Here is a 23,899-nt window from a genome sequence, read left to right as displayed (position 1 = left end):
AGCCACTTATTACTATGGTCAAAATGATGTTTTGTAGCTTGTATGTTAATATTTATTTGAGGATATGCACAGAAAAAAATAAAGTTCATTTTATAGCTTCTGTTTTCTTTCTTACAAGAGCGTCACACATACCTTTATGCTAATTATTGATTGAATATTATACTCTCTGATTAACAAAATATTTAAGCTAATATAGTTCATATAAGAATCATTTTTAAAAACATACAAAGCATTTATTTTTTTATGTTTTACATGCTAATTTTAGCTGTTAAAAATACCAGCTCAAATCCTTTCAAATAAATTGCCATATAGACATAGATATGAAGCAGGATCCCCAGAAGGTGTCAATTGGAATTGGTAGCAGGAGTTCCTGTATATGTAGGCCATACTACATTTAAATTGTCCTTTTTTCATCGTTAATAGCATTTTGATAGAAGACAAATCAGAAACCATATAGAAATATATTTCAGTCTTACTAATGACCTATAAAGTATCTATTGTAGTAATATACCTATGATTTCAGCCAATACAGCGCAGCATGTACAACATCCAGTTTATGAACCTGGTAATGCAATTTACTTGTGGCTTATACCACATACACAGACTCTGGTGATAACGCGACAAATCTAATTCCATTTATTTCTCTAGATCACTGTAATCCACCAATACATCTTCCATTTATTTCTCTAGATTACTGTAATCCACCAATACATCTTCCATTTATTTCTCTAGATCACTGTAATCCACCAATACATCTTCCATTTATTTCTCTAGATCACTGTAATCCACCAATACATCTTCCATTTATTTCTCTAGATCACTGTAATCCACCAATACATCTTCCATTTATTTCTCTAGATCACTGTAATCCACCAATACATCTTCCATTTATTTCTCTAGATCACTGTAATCCACCAATACATCTTCCATTTATTTCTCTAGATCACTGTAATCCACCAATGCATCTTCCATTTATTTCTCTAGATCACTGTAATCCACCAATACATCTTCCATTTATTTCTCTAGATCACTGTAATCCACCAATACATCTTCCATTTATTTCTCTAGATCACTGTAATCCACCAATACATCTTCCATTTATTTCTCTAGATCACTGTAATCCACCAATACATCTTCCATTTATTTCTCTAGATCACTGTAATCCACCAATGCATCTTCCATTTATTTCTCTAGATCACTGTAATCCACCAATACATCTTCCATTTATTTCTCTAGATCACTGTAATCCACCAATACATCTTCCATTTATTTCTCTAGATCACTGTAATCCACCAATACATCTTCCATTTATTTCTCTAGATCACTGTAATCCACCAATACATCTTCCTGTACAACAGTGATCTCAGACTGCATTCCAAGAAAGCCAGTAGAATGTGTTTTTATAAGACCTGTTCTAATGCAACGACTGTTCTCCGACTTTTGGACGCAACGCTTAGACCTGTTAGTTTTGGGTTTTTTGCTGGCTCTATATGCATGTTTGCATTATGGCCAGTGAAATAATAATTCTCTGCTTTCTTTGCTCAGCTGTTGCTGTAGGCCTGCTCTTGTAACACTTCAGAAAATATGTTATCGTGCTAACTTAATTTACTTTACTTTGTGTTTAGATTGTGAGGCAGCCATCAGTAAAGGGCATATGTGAATTCTGTGAAAATCCACTGAAGGCTTTTCCTCTGCAATATCCTAAGGATATGCATTTTTCTGATGAGGTAATGATATTATATTTATTATACATTTAAATCAACAGTATTTGAATTGCACAGGTCCATAGGAAGAACATAATGACATTGGTAAAACAAGGAATCTTGCCACTGAAATTAGTCATCGCTTAGATTATTTGCCAGGTTTTCTTTGGGCAAATATGAGGGCTATATGGAGTCTCTTAAGACTTAAGCAGGAGGACCAAATATTGGTTCTACTTTGAGTAAGTCACATTTTCACTTATCTGATGGGGTTCCACCACACCCTAAGGCAGGGGCGTCCAACCTGCGGCCCTCCAGCTGCTGTAGGACTACATCTCCCATCCTCCTCAGCCAGCCTCTTAGCTGAAAGAGCATGATGGGAGATGTAGTCCTGCAGCAGCTGGAGGACCGCTGGTTGGACGCTCCTGCCCTAAGGATTGCGCGGCAGACATTTTTCACATTTTGCATTACAATACCCTCAGAGATCTGGTGTCTCCCTGCATGAGCCCAGACGGGTCAGTCAGTCTCTGTCTTGTAGACAGGGATAACAATGTTCAAGTATAGAGATCCTGGAAACAATGAATTGGTATGATTCCTCGAGGAGCAACCCTGAAAAACTCTGTATGAATTAATACCAGTAGTGATCTTCAGATCCTTTTTTTGTTAGAGCCTTTGTCTTTTTTTTTTCATACGTTTTGGTTCCTTTAAGTCTTTCTGCTGCAGGAGATGTAAGAGTGTGTTTGAACATGTAGTCCGAGAACAAAAGCACCTATTTGAAAAAGACGAAGTTGAGACTATAGCAATCGAGCCTCATGGACCTTACGGCAGCGAAGATGAGAGACAAAAAGCAAAGGAAAAAACTGCACAAAGGTAACTTTTTCCACAACGTTTCTGTTTCCGATGTCCGACAAAGAATTTCAAAAGTCTTTGATGAGTGATATCAATTAGGTACCGTGCACATGTAAATACTGTCATTGTAAAATACTAGCCGCCAGTGAAATACATAAATAAACTATGGTCTGGATAATTTCTATTTGACATTTTATTTGTAATTTTTTCCCCCACCAAAACGGCCATGATTTCAAAGCTTTCACCGATTTGAGGTTTATTGTGTATTGTATTGCTTTGGGTATCATTAGGAAGTCAAAGGCCTCTTTTGGTTGTTGGAATAAAAGTGTTAGCATGTTAGAACTTTATGATATTCGGAAACTTGCTGCCAATGATGACAGTAAATAACAGGCAAAAAAAAAACTAAGATCTATAAAAACAATACTAAATACTCAATTGCAACACAAAACCACTGTACTGTATCGAAACCGCATATTCATACATTTACATGAAATACATATTGTAGTCATTTATGTGCAAAGGCACACTTTTTATGACAGTACCCCTTGACATCAATCTGCAGCAGAATACTGTTGTCATCATCAGCGCATCACTGTATAAACCATACTGAACCCGTTATTTAAAGGCTATATAACGTGCTCTCTCTCTTTAGCAAAGCCAATTTTCTATGTAACCGATGCAACCTCTTCTTAAATACACTAATCTTTTGTAGAAAGTCCTTGGTCAATGTTCTAATCAACGTTATAATGGCAAAAGTGCTACTTCTCATTAGAATAACAGTATTACCTACTGACATTCCTCACCGAAATACTAATCTTCAGCTAAATTAATCAACAATATAATGATAGATGTTACTGACCTCTCCAGTTTAAGAGCCCATGAGTAACACCAGTATTCTCCTTGTATATAAATATATAAAAATGTATATATTTTTTTATTGGAGAATTCGAGAGAGACGGTTAGCAAAATTCTATGCATCTGTGACAATGGGACCTACCACCTTTCCTGAATGTAAGTAGATTTTGTTCTTTTTTCATTTTATATTTACCTCCCTTGGGTTATAATAATTACTGTTTAGATAATGTTGAGCCTGATATTGGAAGTGTAGAGGCATTCTGTTCCAAAAAGGAATTTACTTTGTATTGACCTTAGTAAGCCACCGTTTTGTTCTTAATCGGGTAATCGGCATAACATACCGAGTGGTGTTACAGTGCAAAATCCAGACTGTGTTAATGAACAAGGAGCAAAGCAAATTGTTTATACCCATTAGTGTAGCCAGGTAAGCTATGGTGGACTTCAGCCCAATGCTTGTTTAAGTCTGCTCATCAACATGGGAGAGGTACAGGTCTCACAGGTAAATCTGGCCCGTGCCAAGTCGGGCTCTGCTTGTGCCTCATTAGGGCTCTACCTAGTTGTGTAACAGTGGGTAGTCATCTAAGCACCCTCCGATGTCTTATTATGCTTAACATCACAATGCAGAAATTGAGTGGACATGCTGTCAAGCTTACCGGATGTATTACTGGGATACAATAATTCCGGATGTCATTTAATATGGAAAGTCTGTTGTTGATGCTTGGACAGTAAATAGCTAAATTACACAGTATAGCTACATTGGTTTCCAAATAAATCAATACTAAGCCAAATTGGGTAACTCATCGTACAACACAGTTTGTTTCCAAGCCTATAAAAAGTGTTATTGTTCATGTTGTAGAGGATTATAACGATTCATAACGTTACAGATAAAGCTCATATGTGAGTTTATTCTTCTATAAAAACATTATCTAGGACAATGTATCCCAATTTCCATCATTATGTAGATACTTTGGGGTTTACAAGTTTGAATAAAATGACATTTAAGTAATGATAATGAGTATGACATGTTCTGCTCTGTGTTTCCTGTTGTAACCAGTTAATTCAATATATAAAGAACAAAGCGCCACATGAACTAGTGGCAACACATTAGGGGTCGCTAAACCCTGGGGGTCCTGGTGTCCTAATTAATGATCTGCTAGTGGGCTTCAACCAGCTGCATAGCTGTAGCTGCACTGTATAGACTACTTCAGCAGGGAGATATGCAGTAAGTGCACATAACCCCACATAACAGGTGTAGGAGTGTGTGTATGTGTGCACCAACCTGTTAGTGATGATTTCACCAATGAAGACTGACAGGCATGAAAGCTAGACATGATTCTTAATCATTGAAAGCCCTTTTGAACATCACATTTATACATTGTAGCAAGTTGTGTAATAAAAAACTTTTTTCCTTTGGTTAAATAAATTGAACATTTGGTAACATTGCTGACAAACATCCCAGAAATAAAGACACTTTGAAATAACCTTATAAAGGCAAACATTTTTTTTTTTTTTTTAAATACTAACAGTAAAAGTAGGTTTTAAAAATAACTCCTGCAATCCTGGCACCTTTTTAATTAACAAAATAAATTAAATACAGGCTACACCTGGACTGCATACACGGTACTTGCAATGCTGGCACATCTTTCATCAAAGAGATGTCTAACAAATTTCTCGGTCTACTTTTTGTTTGCCAAGAAAATGAGACTGAAAAGTATAATTTTAAAACATGCTACAAATCTTATAAACTCCATTAAATCACTTTGGGGATGTGGTGCCAGTTGATCTCTATGTTGCCTTTTAGTATTCACAGTCTTAAGTACTAACCTTAGTTTATACAGGTCAATTCACATTTCAACAGCTGAGTGTTACCGTATTTGCTCGATTATAAGATGACCTTGATTATAAGACGACCCCCCAAATCTGAATATTAATTTAGGAAAAAAAGAAAAAGCCTGAATATAAGACGACCCATTAGGAAAAAAGTTTTACCAACAAATGTTAATTCATCTAAACTATTCTTTTTTAATAAAAGCTATGATTGAGAAAAATATTTTGGTTTTATTTCCTTCTATTTTCTAACCTGCTCCCCAGTTATGCACATCTGCCCCAGAAATGCCTTATACCTGTCACGGCCCAGCGTACAAGGAGACACCGAAGTCAGGTAGGACTGGTAAAGGATGGTCCAGAGAGCCGAGGTCAGGATACCGGAGAGCAGGAACGTCGTGGGAATAGCCGAGGTCAGGATACCGGAGAGCAGGAACGTCGTGGGAATAGCCAAGGTCAGGATACCAGAGAGCAGAGATGTCGTGGAATAGCCGGGGTCAATAACAGAGAAACAACAGGAACACGTACGGAGATAGGCACTATCAAGATAGGCACGACCATCAGAAGGCAAAGTCTCTGAGTCAGGAAGTCTCTTAAATAGGCACAGGAGTTTAGGCACTAATTGGATCTTTCCCGCCAAATATTCAAAGTGCCGTTACATCACTTCCTGCGCGGCCATCTTGTGTTTGGCGATTTCGTAATCTCCCCATATAGGTCGATGTAGCAACTGCCGGCGCCACTAGGTGGCGTGAAGAAGAGCGTGTCCGGACACCAGAACAGGACCTGTCCTGAAGCTGCTGGGAACGCAGCGTGACGGAGGTAAGATTTCCTTGCCGTGGCAGCGGCTGCCTCTGCTGTGCAGAGGCGGGAGGTCTCCCTCTTCTTCGCAGTGGCTGCGTCTGCTGTGCAGAGGCGGGGGGTCTCCCCCTTCTTCGCGGCGGCTGCGGCTGTTGTGTGGAGGCAGGGAGTCCTCTCCCCAGTAGCGGCAGTGGCTGCCGTGCTGAGGCAGGGGGTCTCCCCCTTCTTCGCGGCGGCTGCTGCTGCTGGTCCGAAGCGGGGGGTCTCCCTCTTCTTCGCGGCAGCTGCGGCTGCCGGACCGAAGCGGGGGGTCTCGTGGTGGCTGCGGTTGCCAGCTAGGAGAACCGGAGGATCTCCCTGCCCGGTACGTGACAATACCCCCTATATGCCACTGTGCCCCATGATATGCCTTTTAACCCTCTAAATGCCACTGTGCCCCATGATATGCCTTTTAACCCTATATGCCACTGTGCCCCATGATATGCCTTTTGACCCCCTATGTCCCACTCTGCCTCCAGAAATGCCTTATACCCCTATATGCCACTCTGGCATTTAGAGGGTTAAAAGGCATATTATGGGGAAGAGTGGCATATAGGGAGGTTTAAGTCATTCAGGAGGCAGAGTGGCGTATAGAGGGTTAAAAAGGCATTTCTGGAGGCAGAGTGTCATTAAGGGGGTTAAAAGGCATTTCACAGAGCACTCTGCCTCCAGAAATGCCTTATGCCCCCCATTTAACACTCCCCCGCCCCCCCCCCCAAACTTACCGGTGCTTCTGACTTCCCTGTCATGTACCCGGGGCAGCGTGTAGATCCCACGCACTTACGCTGCAGCCGGAAGGAGGCGTGGCTAGCAGCGGGGGTTGTCTGCGTCCATCGCGCAGACCCTCCCCGACTGTCAGAGATCGGCACCAGTGCGGGGAACTCTGATCTCCTACAGCCGGGGAAGGTCTGCGCGATGGACGCAGACAACCCCCGCCGCTAGCCACACCTCCTTCCTGCTGCAGCGGAAGTTGTCTACGCGAATCGCGTAGACATCTACACGCTGCCCCAGCTACACACCGGGGACTCAGAAGCACCGGTAAGTGGGGCGGGGGGGGGGAGACAGGAGGATCCGGGTTCCCTGCAGCTGCGGGGGATCTGGATCTTAGTCGTCTCATAGTCAGACCTATTGAGGTCTGATTATAAGACGACCCCGATTATAAGACGAGGGGTATTTTTCAGAGCAATTGCTCTGAAAAAAACCTCGTCTTATAGTCGAGCAAATACGGTAATTTTCTTCCTTGACCAAAACATTTTTGACATTACAAAAACAGTAGCTATAGCATGTTCTAAAGGTACTGTTCCACTTAAACATGAATTGCACTCACTAGTATGACCTTGGATCTGTAGTTTATTATATCCACTGAAGATTTACTTGCATAAAAACAATTCAAATACTTTTGAGAAAGTCTTTCAGTTTCTATCAGGGCCTGCTTTTGTGTCACGTGACAATCAAGTGTTCCCTGCATAATTTTGCTGCATTTTTAAAGAGTCAGGTTTGTCTTAAATCTGAGCCACAAAAATTCCTGAACCTTTTTGGGTGTATTTTATATTAACCATTTGCATCTCTTCCTAGCTACTGAAAATCATGCAACTTTTGAAAAATGTCTCTGGTTTCTACTGTATATTTAACCTAAATTTGTCCAGGCCTGCCTTAAATATCACTAACATAATGAGCACCATGGCAACCATTTTAAAATATTTAAAAAATGCATCCAGTTTAAAGCCTTGTGTGGTTTAATTGAACTGTGCTGGTGTGAGTCTAGGCTTAGTGGCGTATTAACCTCTATAACTCACTCATAATATACTAACACACATACACTTACACATACATACTCTCCCCCTCCCAGGCACCACTAAACCCTAGGCTCACCCCTGACACTCCAGAACTAATACATACACACATTTTAACACAATACAGTAACATGCACACGCTAACACAATAACTCACACACATATGCTAACACCATACGCTTACACTCGCAAGCTAACACCGTACACTAAAACACACACTTTTGAAGGTCATTTAAAAATGACTGTCATGTTGTTTTATCTGTCAGATGGAAAACCCCTGAACACTATTTCTTATCAATTATCAAATGCCCCACCTGATAAGGACAACTGGACCATGAAGACTGATGTCACAGAAGCACAAATGGATACAGATGCAATGGACAACGAGTTTACCTTCTGTGACTTTACTTTAACAAGTGAAAAGGTAATGTTTTGTAATCAATCCCAGTTCCCATACGGTAAATCAGATTGATACTAACAACTAAACTAAAACAAAAAAATTGATTTTGAACATAGGTGAGTTAGTCGATTTTCCCTAGTAAGATGAGTTGAGATGGCCCTTTGAGGTCTGGTCGCTAATGGGAAAGTCGGCTGGATAGTTATGGTCACTTCTCTGTTCATTATGAAAGGCCAACACTGGCAAAGAAGGGCCGAGCTGGCCCTCTATAATACATAATTCAATGGGTAGGGGGATAGATGAAATCTCACTATTTTAACCTTACATTATTCAAGCCAGCCAAGCTCTCCATTCAGCTGAAGCTCACTGGGGTTTGGACCTTCATAATGCATAGTAAAGTCAAGCAGCTGAAACACAAATCTCCTGCCAATGCTCCCATTACTCAGTAGACCCCTCCGTCTTAGTAAATACCCTGCAATGAAAATCATCACTATTCTTTTTGTATGGTGAACTTCACCGTTTGTGAACAAAGGCTGTTAAATAGATTTGATGACCAACATATACAGATGCAGTATGTTCTCTTTAAACAACCGTTAAACAGATTGCATCATGCAGTAAATCTGTATCCAAATGTCATTTTAATGCGGCTAACATGGAACGGTAACAGGCTGTCAACAACAGTACTAACCAGGTTCCTATTATATTTCAGGCACCGCTACAGTTTGTTGAAAAATATTACAGAACAGGAAGGAAATTCCTCACGATTTTTCCTGACGGATCTGCACAAATATTGTATCTTTTGTATTGAGTACGTTACATTGTGTAACATAGCAGACATGCTAGGCAGCAGACTGGCTGGCTTGCTCTGTGTTGTATCAGCTGCATGCAGCACTAATATGGAAGTAAAAGTGGCCTTAATAACTAACGTTTTCCGTAGACCAGACCAGTGAGCGTTACACTTTCAAAGACCTCTTGCAGACATCAGCACGACTCGTTGCTTAAGGTACAATGTCCTGTATGCTGTTAAAGGTGATGATCCACCTGCTCTGCTCAATTTAGCCCTTTTGTAACTAAACGCAGAATTCGAAGTATCATTCCCTTTCCAGAACAAATGATTTAATCAAGTAAGATTTTGCTTCATTTTTTTTTTTGCTAAATTTTTTTGTGCAACACAAAAGGAGAGACCTATAGGATGTCGATCATGGAAACTCTTAAAAAGTTTTTTTGTTGTTGTTTGTGATTAAATCTTCCATGAAAAGGAAGAAATGCAGGTGTGCTATGGTTTATTTTCTTGACACACCAGAGAGTACAGCTGTAGCTCCATACTATACACATACTATACACGTGTAAAATGCCCTTGTTATCCATACTCCTATAAATATGACAATTACCTTGGCATGCAAATGTATTATTTATATATTTATTATCTCTTTCGACCTAGTTTTTTTGCTTATAGCTCTTATTAAAAAGGTGTAGTCTAGTCCTGTACTTAGTTGGCCTAATGTGGCTCAACATATTCATTGTGTAAGAAGGTTTTTAAGCTGGAACTAACATCTGGAGGGCAATTGTCCCCTGGGGTGCTTTCCCTTAAAGACCTTCTCTCTGTTTTAGATACATCTAAACTTCATACAGCCCCTGTGGTTTCTAACAAAACAAAAAAATAGACATTTCCACTTGTGATCATTCTGTGGGATTTCAGCATTGTCCCTTTTGGTGAACATGTGATTTATTATTTATTAGGCTTAATCAGCCAAGGCTCCTGGAACAGTAAGCATTTTACATAGTAAATATTTTAATTGCATCCTGCACCTTTCTGCTACCTTAAAGTCATGCGCCAGCCAACTTTTTCAACCACAGAATGCCCCCCCCAACTGTGGCATTTCTAGTGGCTTCTATTTGTGTCTAAATGTCTCATAAAACCCCTTAAGTCTTAAGGTAACGTATTTTTTCTCATTTAAGTACAATTAAGTTGTTTACCACTGTGAATGATCAAAATAGCACAGGTGATATTAAATGTGATGTTTGTATCTCAGACGCAACATCTGTAATGAGACTTTCAAAACCAGCCACATGGAGGTAGGATATGAGATATTATTTACATACCCAGAATAATTTCAAGCTTTTGAGAGCATGCTTGGGCAATAAAAAAAAGCAAATGCATATACATTCTAAAGTCTGCTCCGAAGAGCTTGGAAACATTTGATGAGATCCCAAAATGTCCTGAGTCTTACGTTTGCACTTATAGGTGTTCTTGCTGATTGGTATCCTGTACATTGCAAATTTTCCTTATCTACATGCAGTTATCCATCAGGAAATCTGGCTATCATCGTGGCGGCGAATAAACTCAAAGAATCTGTCTGCATAGTTCAAGAAGATAAAGCAGACAATGCAGGGATTCAGGCTGTGTTTGGTTCTTCTGGAACAGCCACCTGTTATCATCCAAATGGAGTTGTTTGGTATGTTGATGCAAATTCAATGCAAATCTAAAGCGACATATTCTTTGGCCAAATAAAAACCAGAGGGATACACTCTGTTTTTAGAATATGGCCGGTGTGTTTGATTAGCTGGGGTCCTAAGAATTAGAAAAAACACTGTAGACAACAATAAGCTGCGAGGTACTAGTATTGAAATAAATAAATAAAAATAAGGCCTTGGCAAGCCCTGTTTCGGGGTCCCCTGTGCCTTGCACCACCTGCTCATGGACAGCAGATTAAACATGGAGGGAGCTGGGAGCATTTAGCTGAGTGAACCATGTGGTGTTTGAACCAAATATAAAAATATATCTCACAAAGGTTCGTCTACATTAAAAGGTATTTATTATAAGGTAACAACACAGCAAACACATTTATCTCATATACACGCATAGCCAAACCCCACAGGACAACAACCCCCTTTTATCTCTCTCTCTATACATATAACAATTCCCTTCAACACAATTTGATCTCACCCAATGTTAAGCCTCCAGATCCGATAATAGCTCACTGCCGGGAGCTCACTCTCACCACATCCACCATGGAGGAAAAGGAAAAAAGAACTGAAAGAGTCCATGTGTGGTATTATATTATATACCCTTCATTTGACGTCACATCCTGTTTCATCACTTCCTTTAGTGAACTGTGGGAGGGAAGGATTCTAAGAACGCCCACCTTAACCTAATCCCTTTGTTTATGGGGACAAGACAAGTTACCACAAACCATACTTCTCGCACCTCTGCATGGAGGAGAAAGGCAAGATGGGGATAGATAGCAACACGGAACATAGAAATGGGGTGAAAAGAATCAGACTGATGAGCATAAGACGTGAACGGGTGTAAGGAGCAAATCCACCACTGGACTCATGTTATTTACACTAGCACTTAGCCTGCTGTTTCATTGTCTAAAAGGTCTATGGAAGCTACACTCCTACCACTTTGCACAAGAATTGCTTTTTATATATAACCCTATATATAATAGTTTTTTCTCTTTTATTTAGCAGCAAGCATAATAAATATGTATACATATACATGTTGGTAAAGGTGTCTTTTAGAATCCCAAACATTCTGCGTAATTTGCTATAGCGTTATAATGGTTAAATATTTAACAGCAAGATATGTACAGCTGTATAAAACTGCTTCTGGGTCCTGGGAGTGAAGCTGGTGTGTTCACATTCTATCAAGAACACAATAAAGAGGGGTTTCCAGCATTAAAACAGTCCCCTCCATTCCCATTTTTTGCCTTGTATCTCTAAAATAGCTCATATTTATGAACTGTCGTATTAGGTGACTAAGGGCTTCAGGCCAGCAGTTTGATTAATGAGCAGGGGCAAGTTTATGGGTGTTCATGAGATCTACTCTTGCAAAACTGCAATTGTCGTCTCTTGAAAATTATAATTATCATTTGCTGCACTTAAATGTGGAAGCATTGCTTCCATAACTTGCTTCTTCCATATAGGTTCCTACCTAGCTGCATATCAAAAAAGACGTCTTTTGTAATTGCAAACGTTCCTTCTGTCTCCACGGTAGTGATAAAGTACACCCACCTGTGTTATTATGAGACAGCGCAGATACTTTGCTCACTGCCTGATGTTCAGTATTGGAGTGGTGCGAGGAGGGCACTAGAAGGGAGATGCTGGAACGCTACATTATGATCCCTTATCCTGATAAGCCTCGTAATGCAGTGCCCTCAGCATTAATATCCGCTAATAACTTGATATCTTATGCCCATCTCCTACCCATATTAGGGGTGTTTACTTGGATTTCATAGATAGTGACGATAGAAAGCAACCCAACTGGCCCATATTCCATATTGATGCTTTAGGATAGCTTTCTTGAATCTCTACTTCCACTGGATTGTTACTCTAGGTGTCTACTACCCTCAGTCCAACTCAGTCTTAAAGGATTGTCTCTCCACCTCTAGTGATTCTGTTCCAAACCTTGAAAAGCAAGCAGTGGAATAGTCCGGCTGATTGTGCCGTATAATGGTGATAGGACTACTTTTATAACTTTGCTCCATAATCACTTTTCATACAAACCCCTTGCTTGCCTTTTGCTTCCAGTTGAAATCACAGTGAATGAGTTCCTCCTGCAAACAGTAACAGACAATGTTTACACGGCAGACGCTGTAGAAATGTTTTAATAATTACCAACACTCCCACGTTTTCTCATGCCCCATCTTTCATTTTGCAGAGAAGTCAGTACGCAGAAGGGCAAAAACAAACTTAATGACCGCGTTGCACAAGGCAAACACTGTTTTAAGCAAACAGTGCGTAATATAAACAGTTGTGACAACAGACAAAACCTAATAGTGTGCCATCTAGACATCCAATTTGTTAACAGTATATCGCTTACAAACACAGTCTGAGAAAGGATGCTATAGATCGGTAGTATAATAGGATTTAGGAGATTGTAAAGGCAAACTCCAGTGCCCCAGGCAGCCTTTTAATCAAGGAATGCACATTAAGGGACACTGTTTAATATTCATTCTTTAAACCTGAATATTTAAAAAAAATATTACTTACCTTTGAGTAGAAGCTGCACCGACGGTCTCCTAGGTGGCCACTAACTGCCTGCTTGAAACGGCCAGTAGTGGCTGAAAAAGGCTCCCATTGAAATCAATCAGAGTGTTCTCTGCAGATGCGCATGGGGAGTCTGATTAGACCCCCTCGAAACATTTACTAAGCCAATGTTGGAGCTGACCGGCAGTAAGAATAGTGCCAGACAATGATTTCAGCTGAACACATCTGCAGTAGGTGACGGAAAAGCTGTCTTTTCCTGGAAATGTAAACATGCTGACTTATTGCCGTCTGCTAAATGGAAAAAAGGAGACCTTTATGATTTGGTTGAGCTATTATTTTATTCATTAGTTGCGAGTAAAGAATTCAATTCTAGTTTGGCTAGATCAGAGCTAAAGCCTTGTTTTTGGCAAGTTAACTGATACTTGGTTCGGTTGTATGTCTTCTATAAGTATCAGCCATGGTTTTCAGAAATAGATGGTCAGCCTTTTGTAGTGTAAATCAGATCATTTCTTTCTCCTCAGTCATTTATTATTGCTTCTTTAGTATTTTTAGAAAGAAATGATCAGGTTTTCCATCTCCTAACTGGTGCAGAAACCCAATAAAAATCAAATAATCCACGTCTGCCTTTGCAAATAAAAGAAGATATAGTATACCTATTGCTCGCGAACACATCGGTTCACGCTCACCCAAGGCACTGTGCACTTATTGAAATGACTTTTTCATGCTATAGGTACATATTTGATGAATAATATTTTACAGCCTTATGGAAACCAAAGGCTTGAAAAATTCTTTTTTTTTCTGCCTATAATTTCTACAGACATGAATGTTTTTAGCAATTGTTGCCAAAATAACAGCATTTTCAGTACTCGGAAGAGAGGCTGGCAGATATTTCTTCAGCCATGAGAAATGTTTTCACTTCTATTTTTCATCAGTTTATTTTTTATGGTTTTTTGGTTCTGTTTTTTGTTTCGGCATCAATTTTAACTGGAGCATCAATAGTTTATATCACAACTGTATCTTTAAGAGCAGAGAAACCGTTTAAAGAGTAAATTGGGACCTCCCCATGCTACATCTAATGTATTATTTATTATGGAGTTACTAGCACATAGCTACTACTTGTCTCACAGCTGTGGCGATTTAGGACCAGATTCAATAATGTGGAAGAAAATTATCTCAGGGAATTCATAGAGAGCATATATCTCCGGAAAAATCCAAAAAAAAAATTCCATTTCTGCTTCATGAATGAACTTTCAGTAGCACCTCAAATGTGTAAAGCCTTCTTTTTGATCAAAAAGCCATAACAGGGATGTGATAAAGGCCGGATGTAGGTCGTTACATTCATTACTATTTACTGATTTAATGTTGGACTGCAAAAGAAAATGATTGAAATACAAAATAGAGATAAATTGTATGTCACATAATTGCGTCTAGATCTAACGCAACAAATAGGGACCATATGCTGTATTTCCATCTTCTTACTGGATTTGCTTTTATTAACCATTCCAGAGGAACCTAATACATCTAATACATCATTTTTGTGTCAATACTGATCACTGCCTATAAGGTAAGAGAATTTCATGTAGAGCAGCGAGGCAAATGAATCATGTGTGAGATAGGTGTAAGACAAGACCAAGGACCAAATAATGTTGGAGGCTTTTATTGCAGGAAAAATGGACAGACTAGAGTTTTTTATCTGCTGTCAGATTCTGTTTCTTTAAAATGGTGAATCTGTTATAAATTCCTCACAATTCCAGCTGCTAACATAAATGCATGTGTAATGTAATACATCACACTAATACGGAAGTGTTATGTATAATTACATACTGTATATATTAGCCGTGAACAGACATGGATGAACTCAAAGAACACATATTGGCTCAGATAATCAGAATCTCTTTTATTCATCATTAATGGCATTCGTATGACCACAAAGGCCAAGTGGAACTTATTTATCTCCTATACAAAGGTCCCTATGAGTGAGGCCATGCATATATAGCCCCCCATTTCTCCAAGGAAGCTGCTTCTAGGTACCATAAATTAATACCGTCAAAATGTTCTTGTGTGTAATATTTGCATGCAATCATTTTTCCTAAAAATGAGGAAAATTTGATTATGCGTGGAATTCCAGGGTAAACCTTCCAAAATCCGATGTAATAAACATAGTACCATAAAGGCCTAGGCCTCCAAACCATGTAAGTGTCGGTGTTAAGAAGGATGGTAGGTGCTATCTTCAGCAGCACTTATGCTAAAATTGGAACCATACAGAGAAGAACCAAACATGTTTTGCAATTAAATAATAAAAGAAGGAGAGTAGCGGTAATACATTTCTTTTTAGAAAGATCTGAAAATCTCTATCATGAACTGACATAGGAATTTTAAAAAATTTCATTGTTTTATTTAAAAGTCATCATCTTTTACAGTTTTAGAGAATATTGCAATTGCTCGTATATTTCTAGATCTAAATATAGGCTTGGCAGCGTTCACACTGACATTTGATGTCTTTCTTCATATACGCAGGATACATTTAAATCCAGTAGGCGGACAGTACTTGGACCAGATAGGCAGAAGGCTGAGAAGATGGAACTGGAAAAATAGTTTGTCTCCTGAACCCTGTGTTCAATTTAAGCCAATTTTCATATCCTTGAACCGTCATATTGGTGTCAGAATAATTGCACAAGACCAAATGTTTGTCTCTTTCTTGGCAATGGGAAAACAAGCTAAGCTCAATGTGGGGGGAAGAGGACCACCGAAAACACAGGTAACCACACATGTATATCTTTCTATAAGGACTGTATATCACCATTGCAACATTTATGTAGCGTAAACATGTTAAGATGCCTTCTGAAAGATAGATTCCTATAAGTCTCAAATCTATGTTCTTCACTAAGAGACTGAATAATAGTACATGTGTGAAAAGTGGTAGTACTTTTAATAAAAATTCATTAAACCTGTGGATACTTAACAGGCATTGTATACGTAGCATGGTTGAGGAACAATGTTTTCCTGAAAACATCTTACTAGTGGGCCTCAGTGTCTGTTGGGCTGCTTCACTTGTGGCCTCTTTGATGATCATCAACACCGACATTTCTTCTTCTTTCCTTTGTTCTACTTATACAAGGAGACTTGGGGATGTAGAGTCGTAGTGTCATAACTTCGACTGAAGTTTTGCTCTATATTTATAAAACTGGTGGGGAGCAGAAAAGGAGATCTCTTTACTGACAAAGGCTCCACCAGAAATATTGAACACCATCATGCAAAGGCCATCCATAGAATTCAAATCTTGTCTTGTTAAGCTTGTCAGTATAGCAAACCTAGCATGAGAACCTTCCATACCCTCTGCCGTGTTACCCTATTGTGCCTACACTACAGGAAATAACTGAATTGCAACTTTGACATGCTAGCTGTGACTAATGACTTTCTTTTCATAAATAGCCACCTGTTTCACCACAGTCCCTGATCTTGCTTCTCATTGGAAATTCACATATTGTTGATTAATGCCTTTATTTGGTACAACATTTGTATTTACAGGTTTCATCCTGTGGGTGCCAAGGGGGTGAATGGTGATTTTCACTGCCATCCCTCCTGATACCCACTTCTGTCATGAGTCCCACTGGTTAGACCTTGCTCTCCTACCTGTGGTACTCAGAGGCATGGGGGAGTTAACTTTTATTTTAGATTGCAATTTGGAGGCAATGAATTTGTGAGATATATCCAAGGATATGTTGCAGGCACCCAGGTGAACCAATAAACTCTGATATTAATGGATTATATGACTTATTTTGCAAGTTATAGCATGCACAGTGCCTTCAATTGTGTCTTGTCAGTCAAGTTAACCCGGGATCTTCTGCTTTTGTTGAATAGATCTGGCTGTGTGCTTTGTGATCTCAATATTGTTACATTATTCTAGGCAAACTGGCAAAGGTACTTAGTAAACTATTAATACCGTATTGGCTCGAATATAGGCCGCACTTTTTTCCCCCACTTTAAGTCTTTAAAGTGGGAGTGCGTCCTATATTCGGGGTCTAGCGCCGGGCAGGCAGCGGGGTTAGGATACAGATCCCCCGCAGCGGTGCCGGGGACCTGCATCCTACTCTCCGATACGCTCAGACAGCCTCCCCTGCCAGCACTTTCCACGGGGGAGGGGGGGGTGCCGGCACGGGAGGTTGTCTAAGCGCATCGTGCGGATGGTCACCGGCTGCGGAGGTTGTTTACCCGCATCGCCGCAGCCGGTGACCGCACGATGCGTTTTACCTCTGCCCCCAAGACATACCAGAGCAGACTCCCGGGTGTCTTGTGGGGCCGGCGGGGGACATCTACGCAATACGCGTATACAACTTCCGGTGCCGGCACATCCGCTGAGTCGGGGGGGGGGGGGGAGGACAGTGGCAGCATATCTCGGGGGGGGAGGAGGACAGTGGCAGCATATCTCGGGGGGGGGCAGTGGCAGCATATCTCGGGGGGGGAGGAGGACAGTGGCAGCATATCTCGGGGGGGGCAGTGGCAGCATATCTCTGGGGGGAGGACAGTGGCAGCATATCTCGGGGGGAGGACAGTGGCAGCATATCTCGGGGGGGAGAGTGGCCGCATATCTCGGGGGGGGGAGACAGAGTGGCAGCATGTTTTTTTGGTGCTTTTTTTAAAGAAAAAAACTTTTTCTTTAAAAAAGCAACAAACTTTTAGGGTGCGGCCTATATACGGGGGCGGCCTATATCCCAGCCAATACAGTATGTACCATTTCAATATTTCAAGCCTGATACATCTGAATAACATTTTGTTTTCACATGAACCTGCAGACAGGGCTGTTTTGTCATGCACTTTGCACAGTCTATCTGGTAAATTTTCAGATAAACAGAACACACACATTATATATATATATATATATAATACAGTTGGTGTTTTTGTTGTTTTAGATTAGCATAGATATAACACACTTTTTATGTAAACTGATTAGAAATGTATCTGCTAAGGAAGTCCACAGATAGTGTTTAACGGTAAACAACACAATGTTAGTGGCAAAATATAAAAAATTGGCATTGTATATAATGTGTGACTACTTCAGACAAGACTCAAACTGCATCTCAGAAACAGTAAATTCACATTAGTCCCTATCACCTGTGCTCACTAATGCAAAAAAAAAACTATTAAATCATACTGTGCTGTGATTTCTTGCATTATTATGTAATTGGCTCACAGAATGATGTTTCAATGTGGCAATTAAATTTGATTAAAGAGAACCATGTGGTTGCTCTGACCTTTTTTTACAAATAGCATTCCCCTACAACTCATATCTCTGATTCACTACATTTTCTCATCATGAGGAGTATTAGATCAATAGTACATTTATTGCCTAAACAGTGAGCTGTACTTGTGTTATGGTAACATGAAATATTCCATCTCATTGTCATAACCAGGACTAAGAATAACAAGGCGGACTGGCACTTTAAGGCCAGTGGCCACCTAATGACATAGCATGGCCAATGGCTGGATATAACAGATCCGATGGTATGTTAAATGCCAGGGGCGTCCAAGTTTTTTCTGCAGTGGGCCACTTCATCAGAATTGTATACGTGCGAGGGCCGCACTCATTTTTCACTGTGAGAAAATATGGCCTTTAATAAAATATGCAGATTAAAATAAAGTAAATGACACAAAACCTTTACTTTTCCTCTCACTGATTTCTGGGCCTAGAAAGTTTTCTGACTACAAATTCAGGATTCTGGATAAGTAAAAATAAAATAGTTCTATTTATTTTAGCGATGCACTAAAATGAAAATCTGGACCAAAACCACAAATTCAGGGTTCAGTTAGCCGAAACTGAAAGTGACCCCCCCACACACACTTAATAAAAGTAAGTCACACACCAAAATTGTACAAAAAAATTATATATTATGATACACAAGGGGGCAGCTAGCTAGGTTTCAGCATGTACTGGCTGACTTGGCATGATAGGAGTGGGATTGTTAACAGCAATCACAGTCCCATCATGCCTAGGTTCCAGCACTTACACATCCATGCTATCACACACACACACAAATTCATTCATTCACAGATTCATTCCCTCAATCAGACATACTCATTCACACAACCTCCCCCACCCCCTTACCTGCACTACAGCTCTCTCAATGCCGATCACAGACTTCAGCGCGGCCTCCCTCGTTCTCCCCACAGAGGAGGCAGGACTGGAGCAGAGAATAGCCCCTCCCACAAGTAAGCAGCAGGGCTCTTGTGATCCTGGCTGCCGATCTCACGCGGGCCGCACCTCGAGGTCACCTTGGACGCCCCTGTTATATGCTCACGCAGTGCTCGACCAGGCATATCCAGCCAATGGCCGGCATGGTGTTGCAGAAGACCCAAACGTGCCTTGTCATAACTACGAATTATAAAGGGTATACCAAAGCATCTCTTCTGCAAGAAGGGTTAATCTGGCCCTCCATTGAGAAATTAAAGTGTTTTTTAATGTAATCTCCATGATTTATTTAAGTACTATTCAGGACCAGCTTTGCAATTTTTTTAGTGTTTGCCATAATTAGTTTAGTGAGATGAAGTGTTCTAGCACAACGCCCAACTCACTATTAAGTGAATAAATAACATTGTCACACAATTACTTGTAGCTATCATTCCCAGCATCTTCTGCCTATCTCCTTGGAAAAGGCCAAACTGTAACACTTTCTTTGTAAATATTAAATCGTATATATGTACATATTACTCCAGCTCACTAGTTCTGTGTTAAATATGAAGACCTAGCTTATAAAGTTCTACACTAGCAATTCACCTACTTAAATGCATAGATTGTACTGGACTTTGTGACAACATGTCAACTTCAAGATGGCCATCTTATTATTATTATTATTTTTTATTTATATAGTGCCAACAATTTCCGCAGCGCTTCTTACGATACTTATATTCAAAGGGTCTGACAAGACTAGAATTGACAGATTTAAGACAAACCGATACATTAGGTGGAGAGAGCCCTGCTTGCAAGCTTACAATTTTAAAGCATAGAATCTTGAAGCATAGAAGCGTGTATTAAATTCAAGAGAAAATGGTTTCCCTGTTATACTCCTGTTTTCTCATTTCTTTACAACTAAACTGTTTAATTATATTTATGATTATGATAGGCAAATTGCAATACTGATATTATGAAAGGAATGTGAACTAGTTTGGACCTTGCAGGTACCCTAAAAATCAAAAGCTTAGCTCCTCCGCAGGTAGAGTTTTATCCATAAACCCAACTCTATTTTTTGCACTTTTTTTACCTTCCATAGTTTTTTTACATGTTATCTTGCTTTATTTGAAGGTGGAAAAAATAGATGCCAACCAGCAGCTGAAGAAAGAAGTATCAGAAGACCAACTGATTCTGTTTGCCACCAAGATCAAAATCCTAAGCCTGCTGGATAAATTGCATGAATATTTGAATTTTCCTTCCAACAAACAATGGGACAAAATAAAGCCACCATCATTCCTTGTAGCGCAGGCACAGAAGGTCATGAACCTCTGCAGTATTTGCAATATGAGTAAGGAGGTTCATTCTTCTATAATAGCTATCTTGGGGAAGCTAACTGGATAGAAACTTGCAAATTAAGATTTAAGTATGTTTTTTTGTCACACAAGGAGATATCTGGGTAAATACTGTCATTATTGAAAATGTTTCCCCGGGGATCATTTCACATACCAGGCAACTTGATGAAACATTTTATTTTTTTAAGTTACGCATTAAAATGAACAAAACCTTGCATATTGTCATTTTGCATTTCATTAGCATTATGCGTGGGGGGAAAGTGACTGATCTTTATATTGCAAATATACTGAGAAGATAGAATGCGAATCACTTCATCTCCTGCACATAGATTACTAAAATGAAACTTACACCAAGTCAAGAAATCTACCTTTTAAGTACACATTTACAAACTAAGATATGTTTGAATTGGAACCACTTGCAAACAGTTCAGCTGTTGGTGGATTGCCTGGTTCTCTGTTGCATGGCATTTTATACCGTATTTGCTCGATTATAAGACAAGGTTTTTTTCAGAGAAAATGCTCTGAAAAATACCCCTTGTCTTTTAATCGGGGTCGTCTTATAATCAGACCTCAAATAGGTCTGACTATGAGACGACTAAGATCCAGATCCCCCGCAGCTGCAGGGGACCTGGATCCTCCTGTCTCCCCCCCCCCGCCCCACTTACCGGTACTTCTGAGTCTCCGGTGTGTAGCTGGGGCACCAGTGCGGGGAACTCTGATTTCTGACAGTCGGGGAAGGTCTGCGCGATGGACACAGACAACCCCCGCTGCTAGCCACGCCTCCTTCTGGCTGCAGCGTACGCCACTCTGCCTCCTGAATGCCTTAAACCTCCCTAGATGCCACTCTTCCCCATAATATGCCTTTTAACCCTCTAAATGCCAGAGGGGCATATAGGGGTATAAGGCATTTCTGGAGGCAGAGTGGCATATAGGGGGTCAAAAGGCATATCATAGGGCACAGTGGCATATAGGGTTAAAAGGCATATCATGGGGCACAGTGGCATTTAGAGGGTTAAAAGGCATATCATGGGGCACAGTGGCATATAGGGGGTATAAGGCATTTCTGGGGCAGATGTGCATAACTGGGGGGCAGGTTGGAAAATAGAAGGAAATAAAACCAAAATATTTTTCTCAATCATAGCTTTTATTAAAAAAAATAGTTTACATGAATTAACATTTACTGGTAAAACTTTTTTCCTATAGGGTCGTCTTATATTCAGGCTTTTTCCTTTTTTTTCCTAAATTAATATTCAGATTTGGGGGGTCGTCTTATAATCAGTTACATTCAAAACACAAGGTACAAATCTATACACTATATACAGTAATACACTGAAAGGAACATGTTTTTTTTAAAGCAAGCCCCCCAAAGAGACATAATTCTAGCACCAATACAGTTAAATAATATTTAAAAATTACTATTATTATTATTACATAGTATATACACACAAATATTGTATGCAGTGATGCACATGTTTGGGTATAAGAGGAAACCTTATGAATGAACACTGCATCCTTGGTAGACCATATTTAGTCAAATGGCACTGCTAGCCCATTAGTTAAACTGCAAGACTTCTGGCAATAACTCATTTGCTATAGTCACCAGTACCGATATATATGGACACGTTAGGACCACTGTCACCAGACATTTGGGCCACACTAGACTCTTCATTAATATTATCTCTTTTGATGTTGGAGAAATGAACTACAGCAACACCTTTTGGCTTTACCTTCCTTCTTTTGAAGATGATGAATTTGAATAGGTAATTTCGAATTTCTCCACAGTAGAAAGTGTAAATTAGGGGATTGAGCAGAGAGTTTATTTCACCTAAGAGAAAAAGAATATCCTTCAACAGATCCACAAGTTGGCAAGAAGAGCAGGTGGCCTGGATGATCCCTGTGATGTAGTATGGACCCCAGGACAGTGTGAAGCAGATGATGACTATTAGAACTGTTCTAGCTGCCTTAAAATGCGATGATTGCCCTTGGGGGTTGCTGGGAAGTCCACTTAGAACTCTTGTCTTCTGGATCCGTTTGTGATGGAAGTAAGCAATACGTCCTACAGCCGTGTGTAGACACACAACTGTGAGTAAAGCTGGCAGGAAAACCAGAAAGCAGAGTATATAGAGGTAGTCGCTTTTGGCAGCATAAAAGAGACCACAGATACCAGAGTAGTTGCTTTGCTGCAAAGATGTGGAAATCAAAGGCATGTGGCCAACAAAGAAAGAGATGATCCACAGGACGGTGATCAAGATACAAATGGACTTTTTGTTCATGATCTTTATGTAGTAAAGAGGCAACGTCACAGCCAGGTATCTATCCAAAGAAATCAAAAGCAGGGTCAGCATGGATCCGATGCACGGTGTGACTGTGAAACACAGCCTCAGGAGACAGAAGAACAAATTCCTGTCGAAGTCTCCGTCATACAAATCATCCAGAGCTTCCATTATACACATGAGTCCCACCAGGAGGTCCGCAGCTGCCAGGTTGAGGATGAAAATGTAACTCTTACAGTGATTCTTTCTTATCAACTTAGATAAGATCACGATAACTGTAATGTTGGTTAAGGGGATGAGGATGCTGAGAATGATGTGAATGGCTGCATAAATGAGTCTGGACATCTTCTGAGATACTCCTCTAGGGTCCAGTTATATGGGGAGTCCCCTGTGATGATCCTCTTTTTTCCATCATCCATTAGCCCACAGATTGTCTCACCAGGTTCTACTGCATGTAATGGATGTTCTAAAAAGTATCTAGATGATTAGGCACCGACTAGCATTCTATGGGGTCCTGGCTCTTCCTCTGAGCCCTTGGTCCTGTTCCCCTTTCCACCTGTCCTGTTACTTTGCTGTTCTCGGATGAGTGGACCCAGGGTTGAGGCAGCGCTGCGAGGAGAGGAGTGGTCTCCGAGGTCTGAGTCTTGGAGGCTGGCCGTCCTGGTGAAAACATTCGTTCAATTCGGATCGTGGGAGCGGTGATGCAGTGAGGGCTCCTCCAGACTAACCCGGCGTAATCCCCGTCTGGGAAGCGTTCTGCAGAGAGCTGACAGCGACTGTACACAGAGAGAGATCACACGAGGGATAGGATGTAATCCGTGCAATCGCCCTGTACTGAGAGATGGAGCATCACAGGGAGAT

At 40.3% G+C, this 23,899-nt stretch overlaps 1 protein-coding gene across 1 annotated transcript; it reads right to left on the bottom strand.

Moving 5' to 3' along the window:
• Positions 1-22,348: 22,348 nt before the first annotated feature.
• Positions 22,349-23,383, bottom strand: LOC149300295 (glucose-dependent insulinotropic receptor-like). Its single transcript, XM_089485284.1, has one exon. The coding sequence runs from the start codon at positions 23,381-23,383 to the stop codon at positions 22,349-22,351; it is 1,035 nt and encodes a 344-aa protein (XP_089341410.1).
• Positions 23,384-23,899: the final 516 nt, after the last annotated feature.

The sequence above is a fragment of the Sceloporus occidentalis genome, unplaced genomic scaffold (genome assembly GCF_023333645.1).
Source record: "Sceloporus occidentalis isolate IW3139 unplaced genomic scaffold, rSceOcc1.0.p SCAF_25, whole genome shotgun sequence".
Taxonomy (NCBI): domain Eukaryota; kingdom Metazoa; phylum Chordata; class Lepidosauria; order Squamata; family Phrynosomatidae; genus Sceloporus; species Sceloporus occidentalis.
This window is presented reverse-complemented; position numbering and strand designations above follow the sequence as displayed.

What these genes read in the sequence shown, in the direction of transcription:
- LOC149300295 (XM_089485284.1), bottom strand. Translation starts at nt 23,383, where the DNA reads ATGTCCAGACTCATTTATGCAGCCATTCACATCATTCTCAGCATCCTC.